The following is a 23,664-nucleotide window of genomic DNA, read 5'->3' as shown; positions in this document are numbered from 1 at the left end:
TGTTTATTCCACAGGCACGGATTTTCATTGGTGAAGCACCCATTGTATGTTGGGCAGGGGCTGGTCCAGGTGCTGACATCAGGGTGTCCTGTGTTGCCCCAGCCTCTGGCTCCCAACTGCCATCTCTAGCCTGATCATTTAGCATCAGAGAATGTTGGAACCAGTAAGACCCAGCCCACAACCTCATTTCACAGATTAGGGTGCCAAGAGAAAGTACGTGACTTGCCATGGGTCACAGAGCCAGTTTCGCCCAGAGATAATAGCCCAGGGCTCTGTGGTCCCAGGGCTATGCTGCTCTCTCCTACCTAGGCCTGAGTATGAATTGTTGTTGGGGTTTTCTTTCTTATTTGGGGGGGTGGGGGGTACTTTTGAATGGCCTGTCTTCTGGGCACCCCAGTCCAGGTAAACCCAGGATGAAAGACGAAAGAGCCCTGAATGAGACAGTGATTAGTAAGGTGGAGCCTGATCCTGCACAGGCAGAAAAGCAGCTTCAGGAGGGTCCCGGGCTGCCTGCCCATGGGGCACAGGCTGCACGTATGAGGAAAGTCGGCCCTGGGCCCACGCCAGATGTCAGTAATTACAGGCAATGCAAGTAGCCCATTAAAGATGCTTGCCTTGCACCACACTGGCAAGCCGAGCTCAACCCCTTTGCACTTTCTATAAAAAATCCAGCCACATCAAACACTGGGGTTTTATACACTTTCCCAAATGCTCAGGTGATCATAGGGAGCAATGGTGCCCACACGGCACACAGACCGCCTGCTGCTCCTCAGCCTTGTCTCAGTGTCCACCCTTCCCACTTCCCCTGTCCCCCTGGCCCGGACCCTCCCAGCCTCAGTGGCCCCAGCCATCCCCTCAAGGCACTTCCCAACAAAGAGGGACTTCCCTCCCAGCTCCCATGAAAATAAAATTCCCTTATTTCATTCCATAGAAGATTTTAGAAGCTTAGAAGTGCAGGGTCGTTGAGCCCTGGAATCTTAGACTTTGACCTAGAACCGCACTGAAGAACAACTGAGTCCAGCCCCTTTAGTTGACAGGAGGAGAAGCCAGGGTTCTGAGATGGAGAGGTGTTGCCCGTGGTATATGGGGCACCAACAGCTGCCAGGTCTCCAAGCTCCAGGCTGGAGCCAGCCCAGAGTCCAGGTGGATCAGCCTTGCCTGTGACCAGAGCGCCGCTCCCCTTTGGTTAGTCACCTCCTCCCAGAGCTTAGGCTGACATCACTCCTAACAGGGAGGCCTTGCAAGCCATCCAAAGGACAGAAGACCCCACAAGAAATCAGGCTGAGGGTCTCCTTCTAATTTCCAGGGTAGATTTAGCCCAGGCAGAGGCAAGACCACACACCATCCCCATCTCCCCACCTCAGAGCTCAGAAATCCCAAAGTGGAAGTTTGGAGACACGGAAGGGGTGAACACGCTCAGGAACAGTCTAACTCCCAACGTACAGGTGATTGAAAGAGAAGGGACCAGCCGTTCAGGGTTCCCATGCCTCCAGACCCTTTCCATGAGTTATCCTAGTACCTTCTCAGTCTCCCCATAAAGAGGGGTCACTGTCTTCATCTTCCTAAGGCTCAGGGGGAACCACAGACCTCACTGAGGTCACGGAGTGAGCAGGGGCAGGAGCTGGCCTTCAGCCCTAGGCCTGTGTGGGCCTAAAGTTTGTTCCTCTGAAACTCAGGGCTCCTCCAGCAAGAGTGAGCCCACGGCGTGGGGGTGCAGGGGCGCGGGAGGGTGGGGTGTGGTGGGCAGGGTGCTGGGAGAGATCACCAGCGTGCCCCTGTAGATGCCGCTGGAGCCCACGTGAAAGAGAGAAGAACCACGGAAGCTTCTCATCACAGCCAGGAGGGGAGGAGACACCCCAGACTGGAAGCCGTGAGACCTGGGTCCTAGTCCCAGCTCTGCAGCTTACACTTTAGAGAAAGTCCCTAGCCTCCATTTTCTTTTTCTTGTGGTTGGGCTGTTGTGAGGGGTGTGACTGGGTGGCCATAAACCCAGCTCCCACTCCCCTCCCTCTCCTTCCTCCTGGTCCATGCCAGGCTTCCGACCTTCCTGACCTCAGTTTCTCCCACACACCAGCTCTCAACTCTGCATTTGAAAAGCCTTTTGACTAGAGCCCTTCCCACACTGGACACCTTCGAGGTGCAAACCAGGGCAATTATGTGTGATTAGGGGTGAGAAGGGCCACGCCTGCTCTTGATTTCTGCCTGTCCTGCCTGGGAGCGTCCCCAGATTTGCCTAGCTAACTCGGGCCTGGCTGCTCCAACACACTGTGCTGACGGCCCACACCATCGCGCAGAGGAAACGAGAACTCGGACTGGGCCTGGCATGGCAGGTGAGTGGGCAGGGCCTGGGGGCCTCAGGGCACAAGGGCCCCTAAGAGGAGCTTCAGGAAGTGGGAGTCTGGGATGAAACTTTGCTCACTGATAGCTGCGTAGTCCGTGAGCTGTTCCCACACGTTCATGAGAATATAGGAACCCAAAGATGGAAAGAGCCAGCCCAGACCACCCAGCGAGTCTGCGGCAGGACCCTTCCTGGGCGCGGGCCAGGCCTACATGCCCACGCCCCTTGCTCGACTGGAGGAAGGGAAGAGGGGAACTGAGATCTTCTCACACTGTGTACATCGTGCATATCCAGAAACATCTCTGGGTGTAGATGGGGACTGTGGGCTGGGTTGGGAGGACAGAAAGGCCCCATGGGCTGCATCCTCTTCTATTTCCCATCCCAAAGGTTCAGGGGCAAGAGCAGCTCTGTCTGACGTGAAAAGAGCTATGTGAACTTAAGCAAAAGAGTTCGCCCTTGGTGCCTCCTTTCCTCATCTGTAAAATGGTAATTACAGCACGAATCATCTCACAGGCTTGTTGTAAGGAATCAGTGAGACCAAGTGTCCATACCCTCCGCCATATCTCATGTCAGGTCTTGTAGACAGTAAACTCAGGAAATGTGCCTCCCTCCGTGGCCCCAAGATAGTGAGGGCAAATACCCCTCCCACCCCGGGGCCCTGTTCCCTAGTAAACAATGACGTGTTTTATACCTACTCTGGGTAGGTGCTGGGGACCAGTCATGAACAAGTCAGCAGAAGGAGGGGTCCTGAAGGATCTCAGAGGGGATCTTATAGGGAGTCTTCTAGGCCTTTAAAGGATGTTTCTAATTCTATGCCCCCTATTTTCAATTGTTCAACATCACGTGACAATTATATGAGGCAACTCTCGTTTATATTTTTACTTTCACAGGCAGGTATTTAAATTGCCTTGTCATATTGGAAGTTCCTCTTCTCACTCACTGCTGATGGTTGCTAATATTCCTGGGCATTCTGGGCCCTCCTGGCTCTTGGGGTGGGCCTGCTCCCTTAGGACCAGGCCTCGTCACCCCAGCTCACAGCCCAGACCGCCGTTTTGCCAGCTGAGCTGCTTCTTCCCACTAGCCCTGCATTACTGGGGACTGGCTTTGCTTCCTTCAGGGCTGCTCTTCAGAGCTCACCCAGCGGTCCCTCTTCCCTAAGTATCTGACACAGTCTCAGTCTTAAATTCAGTCCAGCTTACTTGCTAAGAAAGGACCTTTCGAGGAGCACAGTCACTGGTGGGGGTTACAATGTCAGGTCTGCTACTAACTTGGTGGGTGGCCATTCTTCTCCCTGCACCTCAATTTTTCCGTCTGTGAAATGTCAGAGCTGGGTGCCTTCACACCAGTGCATAAGCTGACAGGCTGCATTCAATCCCCCAGCCTTCGGGCCTTCCTTGTTTCTTGGGGACCTGTGCCTCAGAGCAGCAGACCACGCCTGCCAAGCAACCCCTGCAGAGCCTGGGTACAAAGTGTGTGGCCTGCATGCCACTCCACTCCTTTCCCTCCCTCACGCTGTCTGTGGATACATCACTAGTTGACCCCAGAGCTCTTCCCTGCAGAACCTGGATGTGACCCCAAAATACTCCTCAACATAGGTCTTCAAGGAGTCCCTATCAGTTGACCAATGATAGGTCAACCCTTTTGCCATTGTTGAATTATAATAGTCATTCAACCCAGAAATTCCAAGAATTGAAGAAAATATTCTGTGTGGGGTTGGCTCTGACTGGGAGGGACATCGGGTTAGAGTTGATGGGCCACTGCCTAGTGGTGAGAGAGGGGCCAGCAACTTCCAAAAGGACCGGGAAGGAAAGGGAGATTGGGCAGTGGCCCCAGGCCACTCCCTAGTTAATCACTTAGCCGTGGACATCAGGTGCCCATGACACTAAGCATGAGGTCATAATGGGGCCCATTAAAAACGAATTACGTCAGGTCCAGAGTCTGGGAGATGTTGCTGCCTTCAGCAGAGCGCCCTGGCGCCATCCCTGGGGCTGCCCCGGGGACTGGGCGGGAGGGCATCATCAGCCCTTTGCTGTCACCCGAGGGTGGGAGGAGGAGCAGCTGAGCGGAGCGAGGGCTGGGCTGGGGCTGCCGACGAAGAGCTGGGTGAGTGGGAGGCCACCTCTGCGCACAGACCCTTCCCTCCAAGTAGGACTCTTTCTTAGGCTGACCTCTGGGGCCAGCTGGCGAGCAAGTGAGCAAGAGACAGAGGGTGAGTTTGGCTGGAAGGGAGTGGAAGGCAGGCCAGATTGTGAGGGACCGTGAATGTGAGTTTGGGGACTTTTGAACAGAGAAAATGACATGCTGGCCCTGGTGCAATAGGAAAAGTCCCTGCGCCTCACTGAACCTCAGTTTCCCCACAGTAACAGGATGGACTGAACAGGATGAGAACAGAATGTCCTAAGGCTATTGGGGCCACACAGTAATTTAAGCGAGAGGGGAAGAGGGGAAAGTAAAGAGAAAACGATGTGTGTGGGAGCCGGGAGAGCAGGCCCAAGGTGGTGGTGGGATCCGGGGAGAGGAAGAGCTGGCGAAGTAAAAGCCCCGTCTACTGACCTTGAAACTGTAGTCTCACAACTGTGCTCAGTGCCTTCTAAGTGGGGAGGCTGCTCCCCTTGGTTGAAGCTTGTCCTAGGGTCTTTATGAACGGATTTTCCTTTCATTCTCAGAATTTCCAGATTTAGGAGATGGATTTTCTCATTACCCTATTTATGACCATTACCTCATGCTAGAACTCTATGAGGAAGGGATTATTATTATTATTGCCATTTTCCTGGGAAGGCAATCTGAGCCTCAGAGAAGTCGATTAACTTATCCAGGCCACACAGTGCATAAGTGGAAGATTCAGGAGAGCATTAATTGGCAGAACACTGAAATGGCAGCCAGGAGTTCCTGTGCAAATACTGATGATAGTATGATTAATAACATGCACATTTACTGAATTCCTAATATGTGCCAGGTCCTGTTCTAAGTACTCTATGTGAATTATTTCATTTAAGCCTCACAACCCAAGGAGGTGGCTGCTATCATCACCCCCATTTTCACCATAAGACTGGGGTTCAGAGAGGTTCAGTCACCTGCCTCAGGTCACACAGCTGACAAGCAGCAAAGCCTGCATGTGAACTCCTGTGTGGGCCTCTACAATCAGGCTCCTGATCACTGTGCACTGTGGAAAGGAAGGCCAAGAGAAGAAGGTGGGAGGGAGAAGGGAAGGAGGACAACCACACTTGGGAGTCTGGAGGCTTTGGGGTGACAGTGTGGGTGGAGAGAATGACCTTACTACATCCCTCTTTCCTTGCGTCTAGCAGACACAGCAAAAGGCTGGGGTCAGGGGCCCTGAGCTCAGGGCTGGGAGCTCGCCTCTTATATCCCCAGGATGCAAGCCCAGGGCTGGCAACGCCACCCATTCTGTCCTCGGGGCCTCATCAACCGCAGGAGTCCCAGATGAGACATGGCCTCTCCCATCCCTTCCCAGTGCCCACCAAGGGGCTGTGACAACATCAGCACACTTCAGGAGTCCTGGGGGTATCAGAGGCACTTGATTCAGCAAGCCACAGACTCAAACCATCAGAGTCCTTGTAGGTCATTTCACAGATAAGAAAACTGAGGCCCAAGAGAAGGAAACGACATAGCCTAGGTCCCACGGGGAACAAGTGTCAGGTTGGCCTGCCTGAATCAGAGGCCACACACTCCACCCACCTCCTGGGTCCATGACTATGGAAGGAAGGAAGGAAGGGCAGGTCTCGGAATGTGACAGTTTGAGAGAGAGGATTACGGGTGGGTGGGGAGCCTGGTGCGCTGATGGGGCGTGGGCGTTGATCCTCAAGGGCGTGCCAGGAAGCTGGTGGGCATCAGCTCCTCTTTCTACACCCAGCCAAGGGACAGCGAAGGATGTCCATTCATTCATCCAGCCAACATTCACTGAGCATCTATTATGCCCAGGACGTGAGCCAGGCTCTCACAACCCAGAGAGAATGAGACCCAGGCCTCACCTTCACAGAGCTCACAGTCCAGTGGAGGAGAGCAACACGCAAGGGAGTAACTGTGACCAGGCCCCCTTTATGACTTTCTGGGACAGAAGCCTGAGTCTCAGACAACAGAATTTGAGCTGAGCACATGGAGGAGGTGATGCGTTTGTCTTGATGGGGACTCTGGAAGCAATCCTACAAGTACATGTTTCTCCTGGCCTTGAGCTGCCCCACACGTAGGGTCCCCACCCCTGTGCCCATCAGTCCCTGTGGGGGCTGGGGAGGATGCTGGTTAGGGCAGAGCTGGGCTGTCATCACCAGAAGCGCTGCTTTCCCCCTGCAGGATCCTGGCTCCCTGGCCCTGACCATCAGCCCACACATGCCAGGTCACGGGGATATGATGCTGATGAGTCAGATGGCTTAGATTACCAAAGCTGCAGCTCCAGGGGCAGGTCGCACAGGCCCCAGAGCAGAGACCTGGGTTCGGACGGTGTAGCTGGTGGGGGTGGCGGGTCAGGATTTCTTGGTAATAGCTCTGCAAAACCATCATGGGGCAAAAGGACCAGATGTGTTCTGTGGGTGTAACGGGGAGGCAGAGTGGGGGCAAACGGGGAGAAGCTGCCAGACAAAAGGCCTTGGTTTGGCAGAAGGAAGGACTGCTTAACATCTGGGTGGTGTGTGAGCTCCTTGCAGAGCCATGCAAGCTGCAATTATGATCGAGTATCCACCAGGAATTTGGCTGAGGGAGTCTGACCTGGGCAGGAAATCGTGAGAGAGACAATTTCTGAGATCTGGGGATAATGACAATAATGGTGTCTCTGACTCATCCTGCCCTCTCCTGCCCCCCTGTGATGAGTCTACAGATGCCCAGGGGGTGGTGGGAGCTGGTTTGGGCTGACAAGGGAAGGGGAAGCCATGGCAGAATCCTTCGGTTGAACCTGTGCCCGGGGTCTAGGAAGTCTCCCCACCTCCTAAAACCCCTTGTAAGCATCCCTGGGCCATGCCAGGGCTGAGATAATTAGAGCGACTTACCTCCTCCCCTGCTCCTGACTCATCCCCTAGGAAAACAATTGCATCCTGTTCTGGCCTATCCTTGCATAGGCTGCGGCTTGACTCCATGAGCTACAGATCCAAGGTAGCAAGAAGTACTTTTCTTCCCGTCTCTGGGTCTCAGTTTCTGTCGGTGAAATGGAGACCTGGACTTCTACAGGCCCTTCCAGCTCTTCCGCTGGTAGGTGAGACAGCCTCTGCACCAGGCGAGTGGGCTTCCTGCCTGGGTTTGCAGACCAAACAGTGGCCACCTGAGCTCAAAGTTCTGGGACTGTTCCTGCCCAAGAACTGCAGGACTAACTCAGTGTGAAGGCTTCGGTTCTACTTTCAAATGGGAGAATTGGCAGTGAATGGAGGTCCCCTTACACTGTTGTTCCGGCTGTAGGAGCTTCCAAGCTTGGGACACGTGTCAGCTCTGTAAGTTCCCATTCACATGTTCGGTCATTATCCCCTAAGCTTGATGCCAGGCTAGGCCTTCCAGCAAAGGCCAAGCCAGGAATAGCCTTTTTGATGGAGCTCAGGCTTGGGTATTGAGACTGTAGCAGCTTAGCTCCTCATAAGTGAACACTGGTTAGAAAGCTCTTGCAGTCTAGACAAGAGAGCTGTGAGGAGCTTGGCCTAGGGTAGCGGTGGAGGTGGAGATGATTGATGGATTTGGGGCAGGTTTTGGAAGTGGTGCATCCGGACTCAATGATGGATTGGATAAGGAATGTGGATGCAAAGGGGAATCACAGAAGATTCCCTGGTTTGAGCCTGGGCCCCAGGAAGCCCAGATTCCCTGGCTTCCACTAAGACAGGGACAGCAGGGATTTAGGGATGGGGTGGGGAAGAAATCAAGAGTTCTGTGTTGGGCATTTAGGCTGGATTTGCCTAGAAGCCCACCAAATGGAGATTTCAGATAGATGGTTGAATCTATTATTTGCATTTCAAAAGAAGAGACAGAGTGGAAAAGTAAACTTGAGTGATAGCAGCAGACCTCAATCAAAACCACTTCATTCTACCAAAAAAATTCCATTAATATAAAACCTCAAAAGACAGGAGTTTAGGAGCCCCATTCTTTCCCTCCAGAAATGTTCCTTATATAAACATTCCCACCTCTCCCCAGTTTCACGTACCAGGCAGGACTCAGAGGAACTGCTTTGGCCACAAAGGTCCTGTTTTCCTTCCCCCAAGAGTGGGCATCTGGTGCCTGTAAGTGTGTATAAGTAAACAAGGTCACTGAAGGGATTTTTTTCCAAATAAAATCTGTTCTAAGGTGCTTTCTTTCTCTCCTTTTTGATATAGAAAAAGCCAGTGTGGTTTTTGAAATTCTTCTGCACTGCGGCTGCATAAAAATCATCCCAAGGGAGTGGCTTAAAACAATAGTCATCATTTTATGATTATCACCAACACTGGACTTGGCCCAGCCAGGCAGCGCCTGCCCAGGGTCCCCCTCATCATTGCAGTCTGACTGTGACTGGGGCAGAACCATTGCAAAGGCTTCTTCTGCTCATGTCTGGTGCTTGGGCTCCTCAGACATCTCTGTGGTGATCTTGCCTTGTGGCCCCTCCAGCGCATGTTTTCTGTCTTGTTGCACTTTATCAGATGATGACAGATAGATAGATAGATAGATGATAGATAGATAGATAGATAGATAGATAGATAGATAGATAGATAGATAGATAGATAGATAGATAGATAGATAGACAGACAGAGATAGAGATAGATAGATAGATAGATGATAGAGATAGATAGACAGACAGACAGACAGACAGACAGACAGACAGACAGACAGACAGACAGATAGATAGATAGATAGATAGATAGATAGATAGATAGATAGATAGATAGATAGATAGATAGATAGATAGACAGATAGATAGATAGATAGATAGATAGATAGATAGATAGATAGATAGATAGATAGATAGATGAGAGAGATAGATAGATAGACAGAGATAGAGATAGATAGATAGATAGATGATAGAGATAGATAGATAGACAGACAGACAGACAGACAGACAGACAGACAGACAGATAGATAGATAGATAGATAGATAGATAGATAGATAGATAGATAGATAGACAGACAGACAGACAGACAGACAGACAGATAGATAGATAGATGATAGATAGATAGATAGACAGAGATAGAGATAGATAGATAGATAGATAGATAGATGATAGAGATAGATAGACAGACAGACAGACAGACAGACAGACAGACAGACAGACAGACAGACAGACAGACAGATAGATAGATAGATAGATAGATAGATAGATAGATAGATAGATAGATAGATAGATAGATAGATAGACAGATAGATAGATAGATAAACAGATAAGGCTCAGGGCTCCAAAGGTGCTTGCCCTGAGAGATGAATGAAAATGACATTGCCAAATACCCACACCACTGGATGTCCTATAGGGGCAGTCTTTTCGGTTGACTCCTAAAATCCTGTAGGATAGGTGCTATCCTTACCTCTGTTGTTTACATCAGGACACTGAGACTCAGAGAGTTGAGATGACTTGCCGAAGGATACATAAAAGATGGCAGAACTGTGGTCAGGGTCCAGGTTTGTCTGGCTCCAAAGCCTGTGTTTTCTCCATTCTACAACCTGACTACTCAAGATTTGACAATTCCTGGTCTCAGCCCTTGATCAGAGAGGCAGGAGAGCATCGAACCCTGGAACTACTATTACTAGCTGTGTGCCCTTCATCAAGTTCCTTAACCTCTCTGTGTCTCTGTTTCCTAATCTTTAAAACTGGGGTGATAATAGTATTAATCTCACAAGGTTGTTGTTAAGATTAAGTGAGTTTACAAATGTAAAGCACAGATGATAGTGTCTGACTCATGGTAAGTATTACATATATTAGCTCTTGACTTATTCTTCTTATTATAGTTGGGGGCCAGGTGGCTCAACTGGGACAGCCTTACCCAAGCTCTGAGTTAGGGTTTGCATATTGGAAAGAAGAGCTGAATGTTATTACTGAAGAAGGGTCCTAAAGATTTATCCAGATACCAGAGTTTCATGTTGAGAAGTTTAGCAGGTACAAATTAACAACCCAAGCTTGGATATGAAAGATATGTCACATTTACTGATACTACATAAATCTAATTAAATCTAACCTTGAGTCCTGACCTTACTGGGCTTGTCAGAAAATTCTATCCCAGGTATTACTGGGGATCCCTCCATGCTTCAGTCACCTATTGCTATGTAACAAACCACCCCTATACTCGGAGGTTTAAAACAACAACAATCCCCCTCTTGCTAACAAACCTGCAGTTTGGGCAGACCTGTGTGGGGACAGCTTGGCTCTGCTGCATTTGGTACCAGCTGAGGCAGCCTGCCGGCGGCTGGAGGATTTGCCTGCGGGATGCTCACTTCCAAGGCTGCCAGGTTGGTGCTGGCTGTCGGCTGGGAGCTCAGTGGGCTCTGGGTTGGGGGTCCTGGTTTCTCTCCACTCGGGCTTCTCCATGGGCCATCTGGCTGTCTTCAAGTCATGGCAGCTGGATTCCAACCAAGATCAAGCAGCTCAAGAGAACCAGGCAGAAGCTATATCAACTTTTATGATCTAGCCTTGGAAGTCACAAAGCATCACCCTGTCTTAGCCACAAGTTCTCCCAGATTCAGGGGGAGGGAATATATATCCCACTTCTCCATGAGAGGCATATCAACACCATGTTACAGGAACAATAGATGCAATGGGAGATAATACTGCAAACACTTTGGAAAATATAATCTGCCACTCCCCCAACCAAAAGATTAGATGAAGATTCTAGAGTCTTTCAAAAGCTAAACATTTTGGCTGGCTGTCTCCAGACCTTGGCCCAGGTGAGCACTGCTCTGATGCCCAGGGTCTGAGACCATGCTGCATGTTAGAGTCTGGGACTTCCGCACCTGTGACTCCTGTGTGGTCAAAAAGGCAGCACAGCCAAGGGGTCCCATACAAGCTTAGACTCGGGGCCAGATGCCCAGCTCCATCACTCACAGGCTGTGTGATTCTGAGCCTCAGTTTCCTCATCTGTGGAGTCAGGATAATAATGACATTCCCTCACATGGTTTATGGAGGTTAAATGAGATAATATTTATAAATTACTTAGAAAAGTGATGGGTTCATAGGAAGTTTTATTAAATAAAACCTATCCAATAGTCCAGCCAAGAATTACTGAGCACTTTCTGTGTGCTGGGCACCAAATAGAATAGAGCCAAGGGCCCAGTGCAGGTGCCCTGGGGCAGGGGGTGCTTGGGGACATTGCTTCAGTAGTTCTCAGCTGTGACACTGTGTTTCATAGGATGGTCATATCGATTTACGTTTCATCCCCTGTGCTCTTATAATGTGACATAGGCCCATTTCATCAAGAGTGGCATGTATTCCCTCCCGTGAGCCTGAGCAGATCTTCGTAACTGCCTTGAACGGCAGCAGAACGTGGAGGCGGCGGTATAACTTCTGAGGTTAGGCCAGAGAAGGTGTTGCAGCTCCCACCTTGTCTGCTGGATCACTTGCTTGGGGGGAAACAGATGCCACGCCATGAGGACTCTTGTCAAACTTGCTCTTAGAAGTTTGAGATGTATCTGCTTAACGCTGACCTCCTCCACTGGACTGTCAAGTGCCTCACCCCAGGGTTGGCATTTCTCCCATGGACTATTGGTCTGTAGCACCCAGCATGATGCTTGACACCTGAATGAATGAACCCTGAACAGAGGGAGGTAGAGGATGGTTGAGTTGAGACTGGACACCCCACCCGCCTCTCCCCTGGAGACATTCCATTCAATTCAGTGCCACCTTCTCAAGCAAGCCTGGCTTGGCGCCTTCAGACTAGGCCAGGCCCCGCTGTTATGCACTCTCTCAGCTCCATGTACCTTTTCTTGACAGCATGTATCCAAATGACAGTTATTTGTCAGCTCACCTGTTTAATGTCACCCTTGCTTATCTGGAATATAACTATCAGTTATCGTACTGTCATATTCTAAGGGCTCTAAATGACAATCAGTTAGCCTTGCAATCAATCCCACAACATATTGTTTTTCCCACCCTACGGAAGGCAAAACTGAGGTTCGGAGAGGTCAAACAGAAGATAGTTTAGCCAGTAGAGCAAGTCATGATATGAACCCACTTCAACTGACCCCAGAGACTGTGCTCATAACCACTGAGCCACGTGGCCTCACTAAGAATCTCTCCAGGGCAAGCCCACATCTATCTCATTCACCAATATAACAAAGGACCAGACAGCAGCCTGGAAAAAAGAATGCCCCTAGTCAGTTCCAGTATTTAGATTCCGTGTTTGCAAACTGGCCTACTTGCTAAAATTTATTTTAAACTCCAAATCACTACTCTTGGCACTTTTGTGGTTGTTCATAGCCATGCACAGACTGGTAAAACACAGAGTCACCTACCACGCATGCTCCCAGCTGAGGTCGAGCGAGGGGACACTCTGCTTGTTCTCACTCTCACACTGTGAACAAGCATCCTTTCGCAGTCCATTTAATGCTATGTTTTTTGCATGTTTGTCCCTTTTGTTGGTGATTTCACATTTGCAACGGCCCCACAGCAGTGCTGAAGCACGGTTCCTGTGCATGGGGAGGCTGTGATGTGCCTTACAGAGAAAACAAGTGTGTCAGATGAGCTTCGTTCAGGCGTGAGCTGTAGTGCTGCTGTCCATGAATTCAATGTTAGTGAATCAACAATATATTAAATAAAATGTCTTTTAACAGAAACACATATAAAATAAGGTTATGTACTGATTGGATGAGAAAAAGTTGTTGTGACCAGAGGCTCACAGGAACCTACTATATTTCCCTTCTGAGCAACGGCTCAGTATTGGCTCACTCAGGGTTCACAGCGACTTTACAGAACGTAACTGCCTTGAATAACCAGAACCAACTGTATATGACAGAAAGTGGCTTCATGAGCAAATGACTGGCAGGCCAAAGCAGATAGCAGGGCAAATCAGGCATGGATAAGGTATGGGCTGAAGGCTCGGCTTCTTGCTGTCCTCTCCCGGCTCAGGGGTCAAAGTCACCAAGGTGGACTGGCAGCAGCTGAGGAACTGTGCTGCCCACCGCACCAGGGAGTACCCTGGCCCTGAGCTGGTGGTTCGCAGGGGCCAGACATTCGTCTTCACATTGGAGCTGAACAGACCCCTGGACAGCGAGGAGACCCTCATCTTCACAGTGAAGACAGGTAACTGGCTCACCAGCACCCTTCGCTGGTCTACAGTCAGAAAGATTTATCTGGTGACCAGTGACCTGAGACCCTGTGGTCATCAGCCCAGACTTCAAGGGAAGCAAGTCCCTGTAAGTGGGCTGAGCCCCAAACCCTGGAGGCTTTTGATGACAGCTTTCTGAGAATGACTTAAAGTTGTTGTCAGCAGGCAGTGGGAGAGATGAGATAACTCTGGAATTCCTTGCATACCAAGGAATCCAGGACTTTTGAGCCCAATCTTTTCTTTTCTGGACAGACAAAAGGCAGACTATGGTTTCAAAGGGCCTTTCTCTTTTATCCAGGAGGTGGCTGGTGGGGGGGATGAGGGGACCGTCAGGACAGCTGAGGTGGGCCCCAGTATGCCTCTGGCCTTGTGTCTTGACGAGGTCCTTCCCCGCAGCAGTATCCCAGCAGCTCAGGGGTTTGGCCGTCCAGGCCTGTAGCTTTTCCACTTCTCTGGAGCTGGGTTTCCCAGGGGCATCTGGGTCTCCTGATTCCCTTTCCTCTCTGCCAGGACCACAGGCTTCCGAGACCCTCCGCACCAAAGCTGTTTTCCAGACATCAGAGCTCGAAGTGGGCAAATCCTGGACAGCAACAAAGGAGGCTCATACCGGGAGCACCTTGATTGTCAGCCTCACCAGCCCTCCTGATGCCGTCATTGGGCGCTACCTGCTGAGCACCAGGATTTCCTCTCGCCGCAGACATAGTGACCGGAAGCTGGGCAGATTTGTTCTCCTTTTCAACCCATGGTGCCCAGGTGAGAGCTGGCAAGTCTGTCCTAGGGGTGGGCCTGCCCTCAGCTGGAGCCCAGGAGGCAGTTAGGCAACAAGGAGGTGAATGTCTGGAGCCTGACGAGAGTCAGACCTAAGCAGAGGTGGGCGCTGGGCACAGGAACCTGGTAGCAGGTGCTATGGAGGAGCCTCTGGGCCAGAGGGGCAGGAATCGTAGGTTTCTGGTGTGCAGAGGCCAGCAGGCAGGGACGGAGCCTCGTGGGAGGAGAGGCGCCGCAGGGGAGAGCAGCCGTGGTTCAGTCCCGGCTCCGCTGCTTCCCTCCATAAGTCTCAGTGTTCTCATCTATAATATGAGAATAACGTGGTGCCCACCTCTAAGGGGTATGGCGATAATTCATACTAATGCTTGTAATGTACAAGGTACCTCATAAGCGATACTGAGGTCAATATTCTTATTAATATCGAAGAAATATGATGCTACTGTTGGCATCAACTAGAATCACCCAAGGGCACCAGGAGTCCTAAAATCCCTCATTCTTGGACCAGATTGCAGTTGATTCCTACCTGGGGAAGGCCAGCCTGGTGGAATGGGGCTTGCCTAGAGGCAGCCTGGGAGCCTGGCAAGCCCCCTCTTGCCCTCTCCTGTCCCAGCCAGCCTCCAGGCACCATTCTGCTGCTCTCCCTGATGTAGCCCCCTCCCCAGGCCAGCAAGGCCAGAGCCCTAGCCCACGCTGGGCCTGATGACTGCTTTTCAGAGGACGACGTGTTTCTGGCCTCAGAGGAGGAGAGACAGGAGTATGTGCTCAACGACAGCGGGATCATCTTCCGAGGCGTGGAGAAGCACATCCGAGCCCAGGGCTGGAACTACGGGCAGGTCTCCAGGGGCACCACCAGATGGGGCATGCAGGCTGGGGCATGCAGAAAGACAGCCCAGGAGCCCCTCTGTCTGCTCACGTCTCCGCAGGAGGGACAAGCTGGGATGACACCTAGAGCACATTCATTCACTCATTCAGCACTCTCAGTTGTGCAGGGCTGCCCCGGGTCCTTGGGAGGGTGGGTGCCTTGGACAGTTTGCTGTGGAAGGATACATAGCTCAGATCAGGGGTTCTCAGTCTTGAGCATGCAGCCAAACTCCATGGCAGGCTCTTTAAAACACACATATGGCTGGGCCCCATCCCCAGAGTTACTGATTTGGTAGGTCCGGGCTGGGGCTTAGGAATGTGCATTGCTAACAAGGTCCCCAGCTGCTGCTGCTGGTCCAGGGCCACCCTGGAGGGCCACTGGCTTAGATAAACACTTACAATTCAAGGTGCAGTGTAGGGGTCGGTGAGAGTCAGAGTGACAGAGATGAGAGGCAAGGGAGAGTTCAGAAGAGCATGAGAGAAAACCACCCTGGGCATCACAGAAGGCGTCATGACGTCAGGGCTACATGTCCAGAGTTGGGCAGGATCTGGACAGGCAGAGGGAAGAGCAGACAGAGCTTAGCAGAGGTGGGAAGTCAGGGCGTGGTTTGGCTCTGCTGGAGGAGTTCTGTCTGCCTGGCCTCAGGCACCCAACTGGAAGAGGACTGGCCAGGCAAGTTAAGAATCTTGACTGTCAGGCTGAGGAGCTAGGGCCTGAAAGCACCTAAGGCTCAGGGGCTGAGCAGGGGGGATACACAGGAGAGTTTGGGGTCCATCTAAGGGGTAACCACTTCTCAGCACCCACCTGTTGTTGCATGTGGGAAGGTGACCCCAGGTTCCCAGACTTTCCAAATTTCCAGAGACCAGAAATCTTAATTTATATGTAAAAATCCCCCAGTTTTTAAATATTCTGTTAACTCAAATGTATTTGAAAGAATCATGTAAACCAAATGAGCACCCAGTGGGGTTACCCATTTACCACAAACTTAACTATGAGTAGTGGGGGGCCAGGGGCAGTTATTGAACAGGGGAGGGTCGTGATTAAGGTTGAGCTTCTGGTTCATGGCAACCCCTCAAGGAAGGGTTTCTGAGATGTGGGGATGCTCTGTGATGTCCCCGAGAGGGTCAGCAAACTCCCCTGCATGGCACAAGTGACTAGCTGAGGGTCATGGGAGGGTCTGGAATATGGGTGATGCTCTGGTCTCTAAGTGCAGCCTTTTGGGGACAGTTTGAGGAGGACATCCTGAACATCTGTCTCTCCATCCTGGACCGAAGTCCTAGTCACCAAGATGACCCAGCCACTGACGTGTCCCACCGCCACAACCCCATCTACGTCTCCAGGACCATCAGTGCCATGGTGAGGAGCCCCACAACCCTTTTGACACTCCCTCAGGGGTCCCAGGCCACACCCAATGATCATTCCCATCACCTCCTGTGTTAATTCCCCATTGCTGCCTAACAAACCACCACAAAACTCAGCAGTATAAAACAACCACTTACCATGCTTACAGTTTTGTCTGTCAGGGACTTCGGCGCAGCACTGTGTGGATGGCTTGTCTTTCCCCCAGGACACTGCCACTGGGGTGTCTGAATGGCTGCAGGTGTCTGGATGGTTGATGAAACCATGTATCTGGGGCCTTGGTTCTGCCAGTCAGTGGTTCCTGGTTCTCTCCCATGCCCCGTCTGCTGGGACTGGACTACCAACAGGCTTGCTCACTCTCATGTGTGGTCCCTGGGCTGGGATGGTTAGAACAGCTGCAGCCGGCCAGCTGTGGCTCTGTCTCTCCGTGCAGCCTTTCCACATGACTAGCTTGGGCTTCCTCACAGCATGGCAGTCTCAGGGTAGTCAGGTACAGCAGCTGGCTTCTCCCCAAGCAATTTTTCCAATAAAGAGGAAATGGAAGCTTCCAGGCTCATAAGGACTAAGCCTGGAAACTGATGCAGCATCACTTCTGCCACAGCCATGCGTCACAGCAGTCACGGCCAGCCCAGATGCAGGGGAAGGGGTCACAGACCCACTTCTACATCTTTAGTCTGTTACTCACCACTCCCTCCTCAAAGAGCACCCAGAGGGCCTCCTAGCTCTCTCTCGGTAGTAAGCAGGTGTTATGGTCAACGGGTGGGTAGCTGGGATGCCAAAAATGGACAAAGCTGTTTATCCCATATTTGGTTCTCTGCATTCCTCCAGACCTCAGAGAGAGTCGGAGCACAGAGACCCACAAGCAGCGATCAGTTCCAAACAGTAGTGGTACAGCCCCGGGGACAGCAGTACCGGCTCCCAGTCAAAGTCCTGAACTTGGGCGTCTCCTGCACCTTTTGATAACTTGGTGTGTGATTTGAGAAAGTCCCTAAACCCTCTCTAAATCTCAGTTTCTCATCTGAATAAAAAAAAAATAGGAATGCAATAGAACCTTAAAGACATCAATGTAGTATGCACAAAGTCCTTAGAGTATGCCTGGTCCACAGTGGGCATTTAATGTAGGTTACCTGTCTCTATAGTTATCATACCACCAACAATCCCCAAAATAAATCACTTAAAACAGGAAATGCCCTAAAACCACAGTTAATTTTCCACAATAGAGTATCTTGATGATAGATAACTGAAAATGATAAATAGTACCAAAAAGTAGGTATTTCAAGATAGCAAATGCCCCCAATTTTCAGATAATTTAATAGTAAGGGGTGACCCTAAATGACTGGGTGGTCCAAAGTTGGAGATGATTTTACGATGGCAAGGTTCTTGAAGAAGGAAGCCCTGCCTGGTGGTGGACCCATGGCCTCCTCTGCCCAGGTGAACAGCAACAACGATCGGGGTGTCCTTCAAGGCCAGTGGCAGGGCAAATATGGTGGTGGCACCAGCCCGCTGCACTGGCGTGGCAGTGTGGCCATTCTGCACAAGTGGTTCAAGAGCAGGTTCAAGCCAGTCAAATACGGCCAGTGCTGGGTCTTCGCTGGAGTCATGTGCACAGGTACCCAAGGAAAGAAGGACCCCCAGTCAGCACCCTCATGTTTCTTCATTTGCAAATATTTACACAGACCCTCCCCCAAACCAGTCTTTCACTACTGGTGATGGGGAGCTGGAAGCCTGGTTAATGACCAGAGAAATGAGATGGTTCATTTACATGACTTCTGATCTTTTATTTTGCAGGAGTCCCACCTCCTTCTGCCACCCAGGCTCACTGAATGCCCTTGGGCAATTCCTGTGGTCCCCTAGGCCTCCAGTCCCCTCAGAAAAATCAACAGGCTATTACATGGCTAATATATGGCTTCCAAGAGCCTGTCTATTCAAATAGAGGTGGCAGTCATGTCTCCAGAAATCCCCTGAGAGGGTGTACAGGAGATGGAGGTGTTTCTGAGGGTGGAGACAGGAGTGTCAGTCCTGGAAAAGTACACAAAGACAGAGAGGAGCTGTGGGCAGCGGGGGAGAAGGCCAGACCCACCCTGAAGTCAGGGTCTCAGCCCCTGGAGCCACGCCAGCCTCCTGCTCTTCAGTCCTTAGGTGCTTGGGGATCGCCACACGGGTTGTGTCCAACTTTAACTCCGCCCATGACACGGACAGGAACTTGAGTGTGGACAAATATGTGGACTTCTTCGGGCGGACCCTGGAGGACCGGACAGAAGACAGCATGTGGTGGGTCTTAGGCCTGTTGGGTCCCTGCCCGCAGCCCACCAGAGGGGCTCCCCAAGGCAGACGCAGAGCTGGAACCTGAGCGAGTGCAGAAGGAGAAAGAGGCGCCCTGCCTTGGGGGTGGTTGTGAGCGGGTGACTCCTCTTCTCAGACGCAGGGGTCTTTGGGCACATGATTCAGAGGTCAAGGGGGCTTGCCTTGAATCCCCGCTTCCCCTTGTGGGACTCAGCCCTCCCCAGGATTCCTGTGACTTGGGAGTGGGGCCAAGATTCCCTCCCCATCGTTACCTGTATCAGCTCCTGCTTCTCTGACAGCTGCCTGTGCACCATGCTGTGTGTCCCAGGTGGGAGACAACCTCTTTCCCCAGCTCAAACAAAACTGTTCACACCAAGCTTTAAAATTTTAATTTAAATTTAATATTTTAATGTAGGGAATGCATTAATGTTCTTTACTATTCAAAGGGTACAAAATGGGTTACCGTGTACATCTCTCCCCTGCCTGGTTCCAGCCTCCCTTTCCCCCACGCTGGAGGCAACAATATGACTGGTTTCTTACAACTCTTTTCGGGAAGAGGCTCAGCAGGTACAAGAACACACATATACATCTGGCCCCTCTCTGCCCCACTTTTTACCCACTTTAAATTGGCAGCATAATGTAATACTGTTCATCTTGCTCATACCCTTGACAATAAGTACATACAAAGTTTCCTTATTTTTTGTAGTACTTAAAATGACACCACCACACTCAGTGACCAGCTAGTGTGAACCAGACCCTATGTGCTATATGTATACTGACCCACGTACTCTTCCAAATAGCCTTGTGAGCATGTGAGGCAGGTTCCCAAACCTTATCTCTATGTCACAGAGGAGGAATTCAAGGCACAGAGAGGTTAAGTGATGTGACTTCACAGCTAGTGAGTGGAAGATCAGGGGTATGAACCTTGTCTGCCTTCAATTGTACAAAGAAACTACTATTAATCTAACCATTGCACATGGATGGACTGAATGTTTGCCTTTACAAACAACGCTTCATTGAATGACCGTGCCCTGACGTCTGTCCCATGTGTGTGAAGTTGTCCCACAAAGCCACTTTCTAAGGAGCAGGGGAAACGGTGAAGAGCACACAATACAGAAACGTACACAGCCTCAGCATCCCTGTTCTTGGAATGTCCTTGAGTCACCCTAGGGGAGCTTGCCCAGGAGCTCCGGCCCCCCAGTGCCCCCTCATCCCATCTCTCTGCCTCTCTTCTCCCCTTCCCTTTCTCTTTTTGGTTTTCTTAACTCCCTCTCCCTGCAGGAGCACCAAAAAACTTGCGTTTTTCTCTCTTCATGCACAATGGACAGACGCTTCTTTTTGATGTTGGGGCCTCTGTCACCACACAGGGTATTAGTGCCTCCCTTTCACCCCCAAGTGCTTATCATGATATTTTCCCAAACAAAGACCCTTACCTCCCAAAAAGGAGTTCCAAGGTCAGCCATAAAGATGCCACCTCAGGCAAACCAGGGTTTTTCTCTGCTGCCTCCTTACTATGTGACTATGTGCAAATGATGTCACTTTTCCTAGGCTCATATTCTCATCTTTAACATAGGAAACTTAAAAGAAAGCCTAACCTCCTTACCAAGCCCTACAGAGCTCTACCAAATCTGCATGCTACCTACCTCCTGTGCTAGCTATAGCCCAGAGATATGTACATACTTTCTGTTCCTAAGCTCTTTTTTGTCTCAAGAGCCTTTGCACATGCTCTTCCTTCCCTGGAACACTGTTCCCTTCCCTCTTTCTATAACTAATCCTTTCTCACTTGGTCTCATCTTAGACAACATTTACCTAGAGTAGGTTTCCAGCAGTCATTCTCTACTCAAGTATCTCTCTCTTCACAGCATTTATTGTCACATGCATTTGTTTTATTTATCTGCTTACTTAACTGCCTGTGTCCTTGTCTGTCTCCTCTGTTAGAATGTAAGCCCATGAGGGCAAGGGTCTTCTGTCTTACACTGAATAACAAGTTGTTGAAATATATACACACATGCATACCTATACATACATACATATATATAGCTACATATATACAGATCATATGTGCTCATTCATACAGTTGAATGAATAGTTCACAAGACTCAGCCACAGTGTGCCTGCAGAGCTCCAGCCCAGCGCCTGACTCACAGTGCCACTTCCCCTTCTCTGGGCCTGTGTGCTCACTGTAGGCAATCTTGTTCCATCGTCTCTGTGGCAGGAATTTCCATGTCTGGAATGAGAGCTGGTTTGCCCGTCAGGACCTGGGCCCCTCTTACAATGGCTGGCAGGTCCTGGATGCCACCCCCCAAGAGGAGAGCAAAGGTACAAGCTCCCGTGGGTGGGTCCCAGACCCCTGCTTTTCCTCACCCTGCTGCTCACACCCACCCCTCCTGCCCAGGCATGTTCCGGTGCGGCCCGGCCTCCGTCACTGCCATCCGTGAGGGTGACGTGCACCTGGCCCACGATGGCCCCTTCGTGTTTGCGGAGGTCAACGCAGACTACATCACCTGGCTCTGGCAAGAGGACAAGAGCCGGGAGCGTGTGTACTCAGACACGAAGAAGATCGGGCGATGTATCAGCACCAAGGCGGTGGGCAGCGACTCCCGTGTGGACATCACCGGCCTCTACAAGTACCCAGAAGGTAAGAGCAATACGGAGGCCTCTACCAGCCTCCCCAGGATGACCCGTCTGCTGAAGAGGGGCAACCACAGCCTGGCCTGGGGCCAGGCCCTTTCCCATGCATTAGGATGGTGATAGCTTCACTCAGCACTGTCTCTGTGCTTTTGAGCCAAGCGCCTTTAGCTTATATAAATAGCTTCCTCTGTTTGTAAGTAGATTTCCCACATCTAATAATAATAGCTACACTTCCTTGAACACTTACTATGTGCCAGGCACTGTCTATTCACATATGACAATAATAATTACTAATAATAAGGATGGTAGTAACAAGTATTATTTTCTGACACCTTAGGAAACATAGCACTGGGCAAAGTTCAAAATAATAACAATAATAGCAGCTCCCATTTATCACCAGCCAGGGCCTATACTATGGCTACTAATTTGTGGTCACCAGTACTTTGTTGGTATTTCTTGATGAGCTTGCACATTTGGTGTCTTTTCTAGTTGCTGCCTCCAGCTATACTGTAAAAGTTGCTCTTTCCCATGGAATAACAGGCCCCTTAGCAATGCTGTGATCTGATCCATCTATTTTCAGCCATTTCTGCCCATCAAAACAATGTTATTTAGTACTTAAGACTTGAGGTTCAAACTTGAAGCACAGCTTGTCTCCTCCCCATCCCTAAGCATAAGCCAGTGACCCAGGAGGCTGCTGTAAACGAGGGGCATGGTCTACTCTGGATGCCTTCACCCATCCTCTTACCTGTAGCATGGTGGTTTGCAGCTCTGGTTGCAAACTGGAACCACCTGGAGCACCTGTGGCATCCAGAACCTGCCAAACAACCCAAATGTCCCAGGTGGTTCTATAGATTAAATAACAATGGTTTATTTGCTCAGAATTCTGTGGGTCAGCAATTTGGGCTGTGCTCAGCTAGGATGGCTCATCTGCTCCACACGGTGTTGGCGGGAGCATGTCTGGCTCCTCATACAGGGCTGCTGGGGTGGCTGGGGCTCTCAACCCACGTGACCTCTCCTGCACCAGCCCTCACTGTGCACATGGCGGCAGCAATGAGTGTTGGTGAGGATGTATGGGACCCTTATACATTGCTGGTGGGAATGTACAATGGTGCAACCACCTTGGAAGAGAGTTTGACAGTTTCTCAAAATGTTAAACACAGAGTTACCATTACAACCCAACAGATGAACTTCTAGGTACATAGCCAAGAGAAATGAAAACAAACATCCACACAAAAACTTGCACATGAACATTCATGGCAACATTATTCAAAACAACTAAAGAATGGAAACAACCCAACTGGGTAAATAAATGTGGTATATCCACACAATGGAATATTATCCAGCAATAAAAAGGAATCAAGTCTGATATATGCTGCAACATGGGTGAACCTAGAAAACATGAAGTGAAAAAAGCCAGCCACAGAAGACCACTCATTCTATGGTTTCTTTTATATGAAATGTCCAGAATAAGCAAATTAGATATTAGATTAGTAGTGCCTAGGGCTGGGGTTGTGGCAAAGAGGGATGGGAAGTGACTGCTAATGGTTATGGAGTTTCTTTCTGGGGTGATGAAGTGTTCTAAAATTAGATCGTGGTGATGGGTACATGACAGAGAATATACTAAAATACTGAATTGTATTCTTTGAATGAGTGAATTGTATATTATGGAATTATACATGAATAAAGCTATTAAAAAATAAACCAGGTGGTCAGAGAAGGTCTCCCTAAGAAAGTGACATTACATTCTTTGGTAGGGAAATGAAAGATTTTTATAGTGATATAGTTATATATTGAATATATTATGGATACATTACGGAGTAGAGTGCAAAGTTCACATACATTTTAATAATAAAACTTGAGATGTTAAAGAGCCTTTAGGTCCATATGGGTCCCTTCAAGCCCTGGCCACACAGTATTAAGGTACTTCGGGGATAACGTATGGGAAGGGGCCATGTGGGAGATGGTACACCACTGGTTTCAAGTAGGGAAATGGAACCATCACAGTTGGATTTGGTGATGACAGGGGTGGAAAAAGGACTGGAGCAGACGGTGAGGCCCACATTCCCAGGAGGGAGGGGACATTCTTGAGCATTGTACTCAGTGCCTTCCCTGTGGGCCTCTTGTCTCCACTGTACAGATGGGGGAAAAAGTGAGGCTTGGAGGTGCTAAGAAATGATAATAGTAATAAAAATCCACTATCTCTGATGGTACACAGACC

At 50.1% G+C, this 23,664-nt stretch overlaps 1 protein-coding gene across 2 annotated transcripts in view; it reads left to right on the top strand.

Moving 5' to 3' along the window:
• The first annotated feature begins 2,144 nt into the window (after positions 1-2,144).
• Positions 2,145-23,664, top strand: part of TGM6 (transglutaminase 6) — a 39,522-nt gene continuing 18,002 nt past the window's right edge. Inside the window, exons 1-9 of one of the 2 annotated variants that reach the window (XM_036906104.2) lie at positions 2,145-2,330; positions 13,345-13,518; positions 14,054-14,296; positions 15,026-15,144; positions 16,401-16,529; positions 17,964-18,141; positions 18,665-18,803; positions 21,031-21,134; positions 21,211-21,453. In XM_036906104.2, coding sequence (XP_036761999.2) covers positions 2,324-2,330; positions 13,345-13,518; positions 14,054-14,296; positions 15,026-15,144; positions 16,401-16,529; positions 17,964-18,141; positions 18,665-18,803; positions 21,031-21,134; positions 21,211-21,453 — 1,336 coding nt within the window. In that variant the 5' untranslated portion in view covers positions 2,145-2,323. The remainder of the gene's footprint in view (positions 2,331-13,344; positions 13,519-14,053; positions 14,297-15,025; positions 15,145-16,400; positions 16,530-17,963; positions 18,142-18,664; positions 18,804-21,030; positions 21,135-21,210; positions 21,454-23,664) is intronic. The other variant, XM_036906188.2, reaches the window with a different exon arrangement.

Source organism: Manis pentadactyla, chromosome 5 (assembly GCF_030020395.1).
Source record: "Manis pentadactyla isolate mManPen7 chromosome 5, mManPen7.hap1, whole genome shotgun sequence".
NCBI classification, from domain to species: domain Eukaryota; kingdom Metazoa; phylum Chordata; class Mammalia; order Pholidota; family Manidae; genus Manis; species Manis pentadactyla.
Note: the sequence above shows the minus strand (reverse complement) of the source record. Positions and strands in the feature narration are given on the sequence as shown.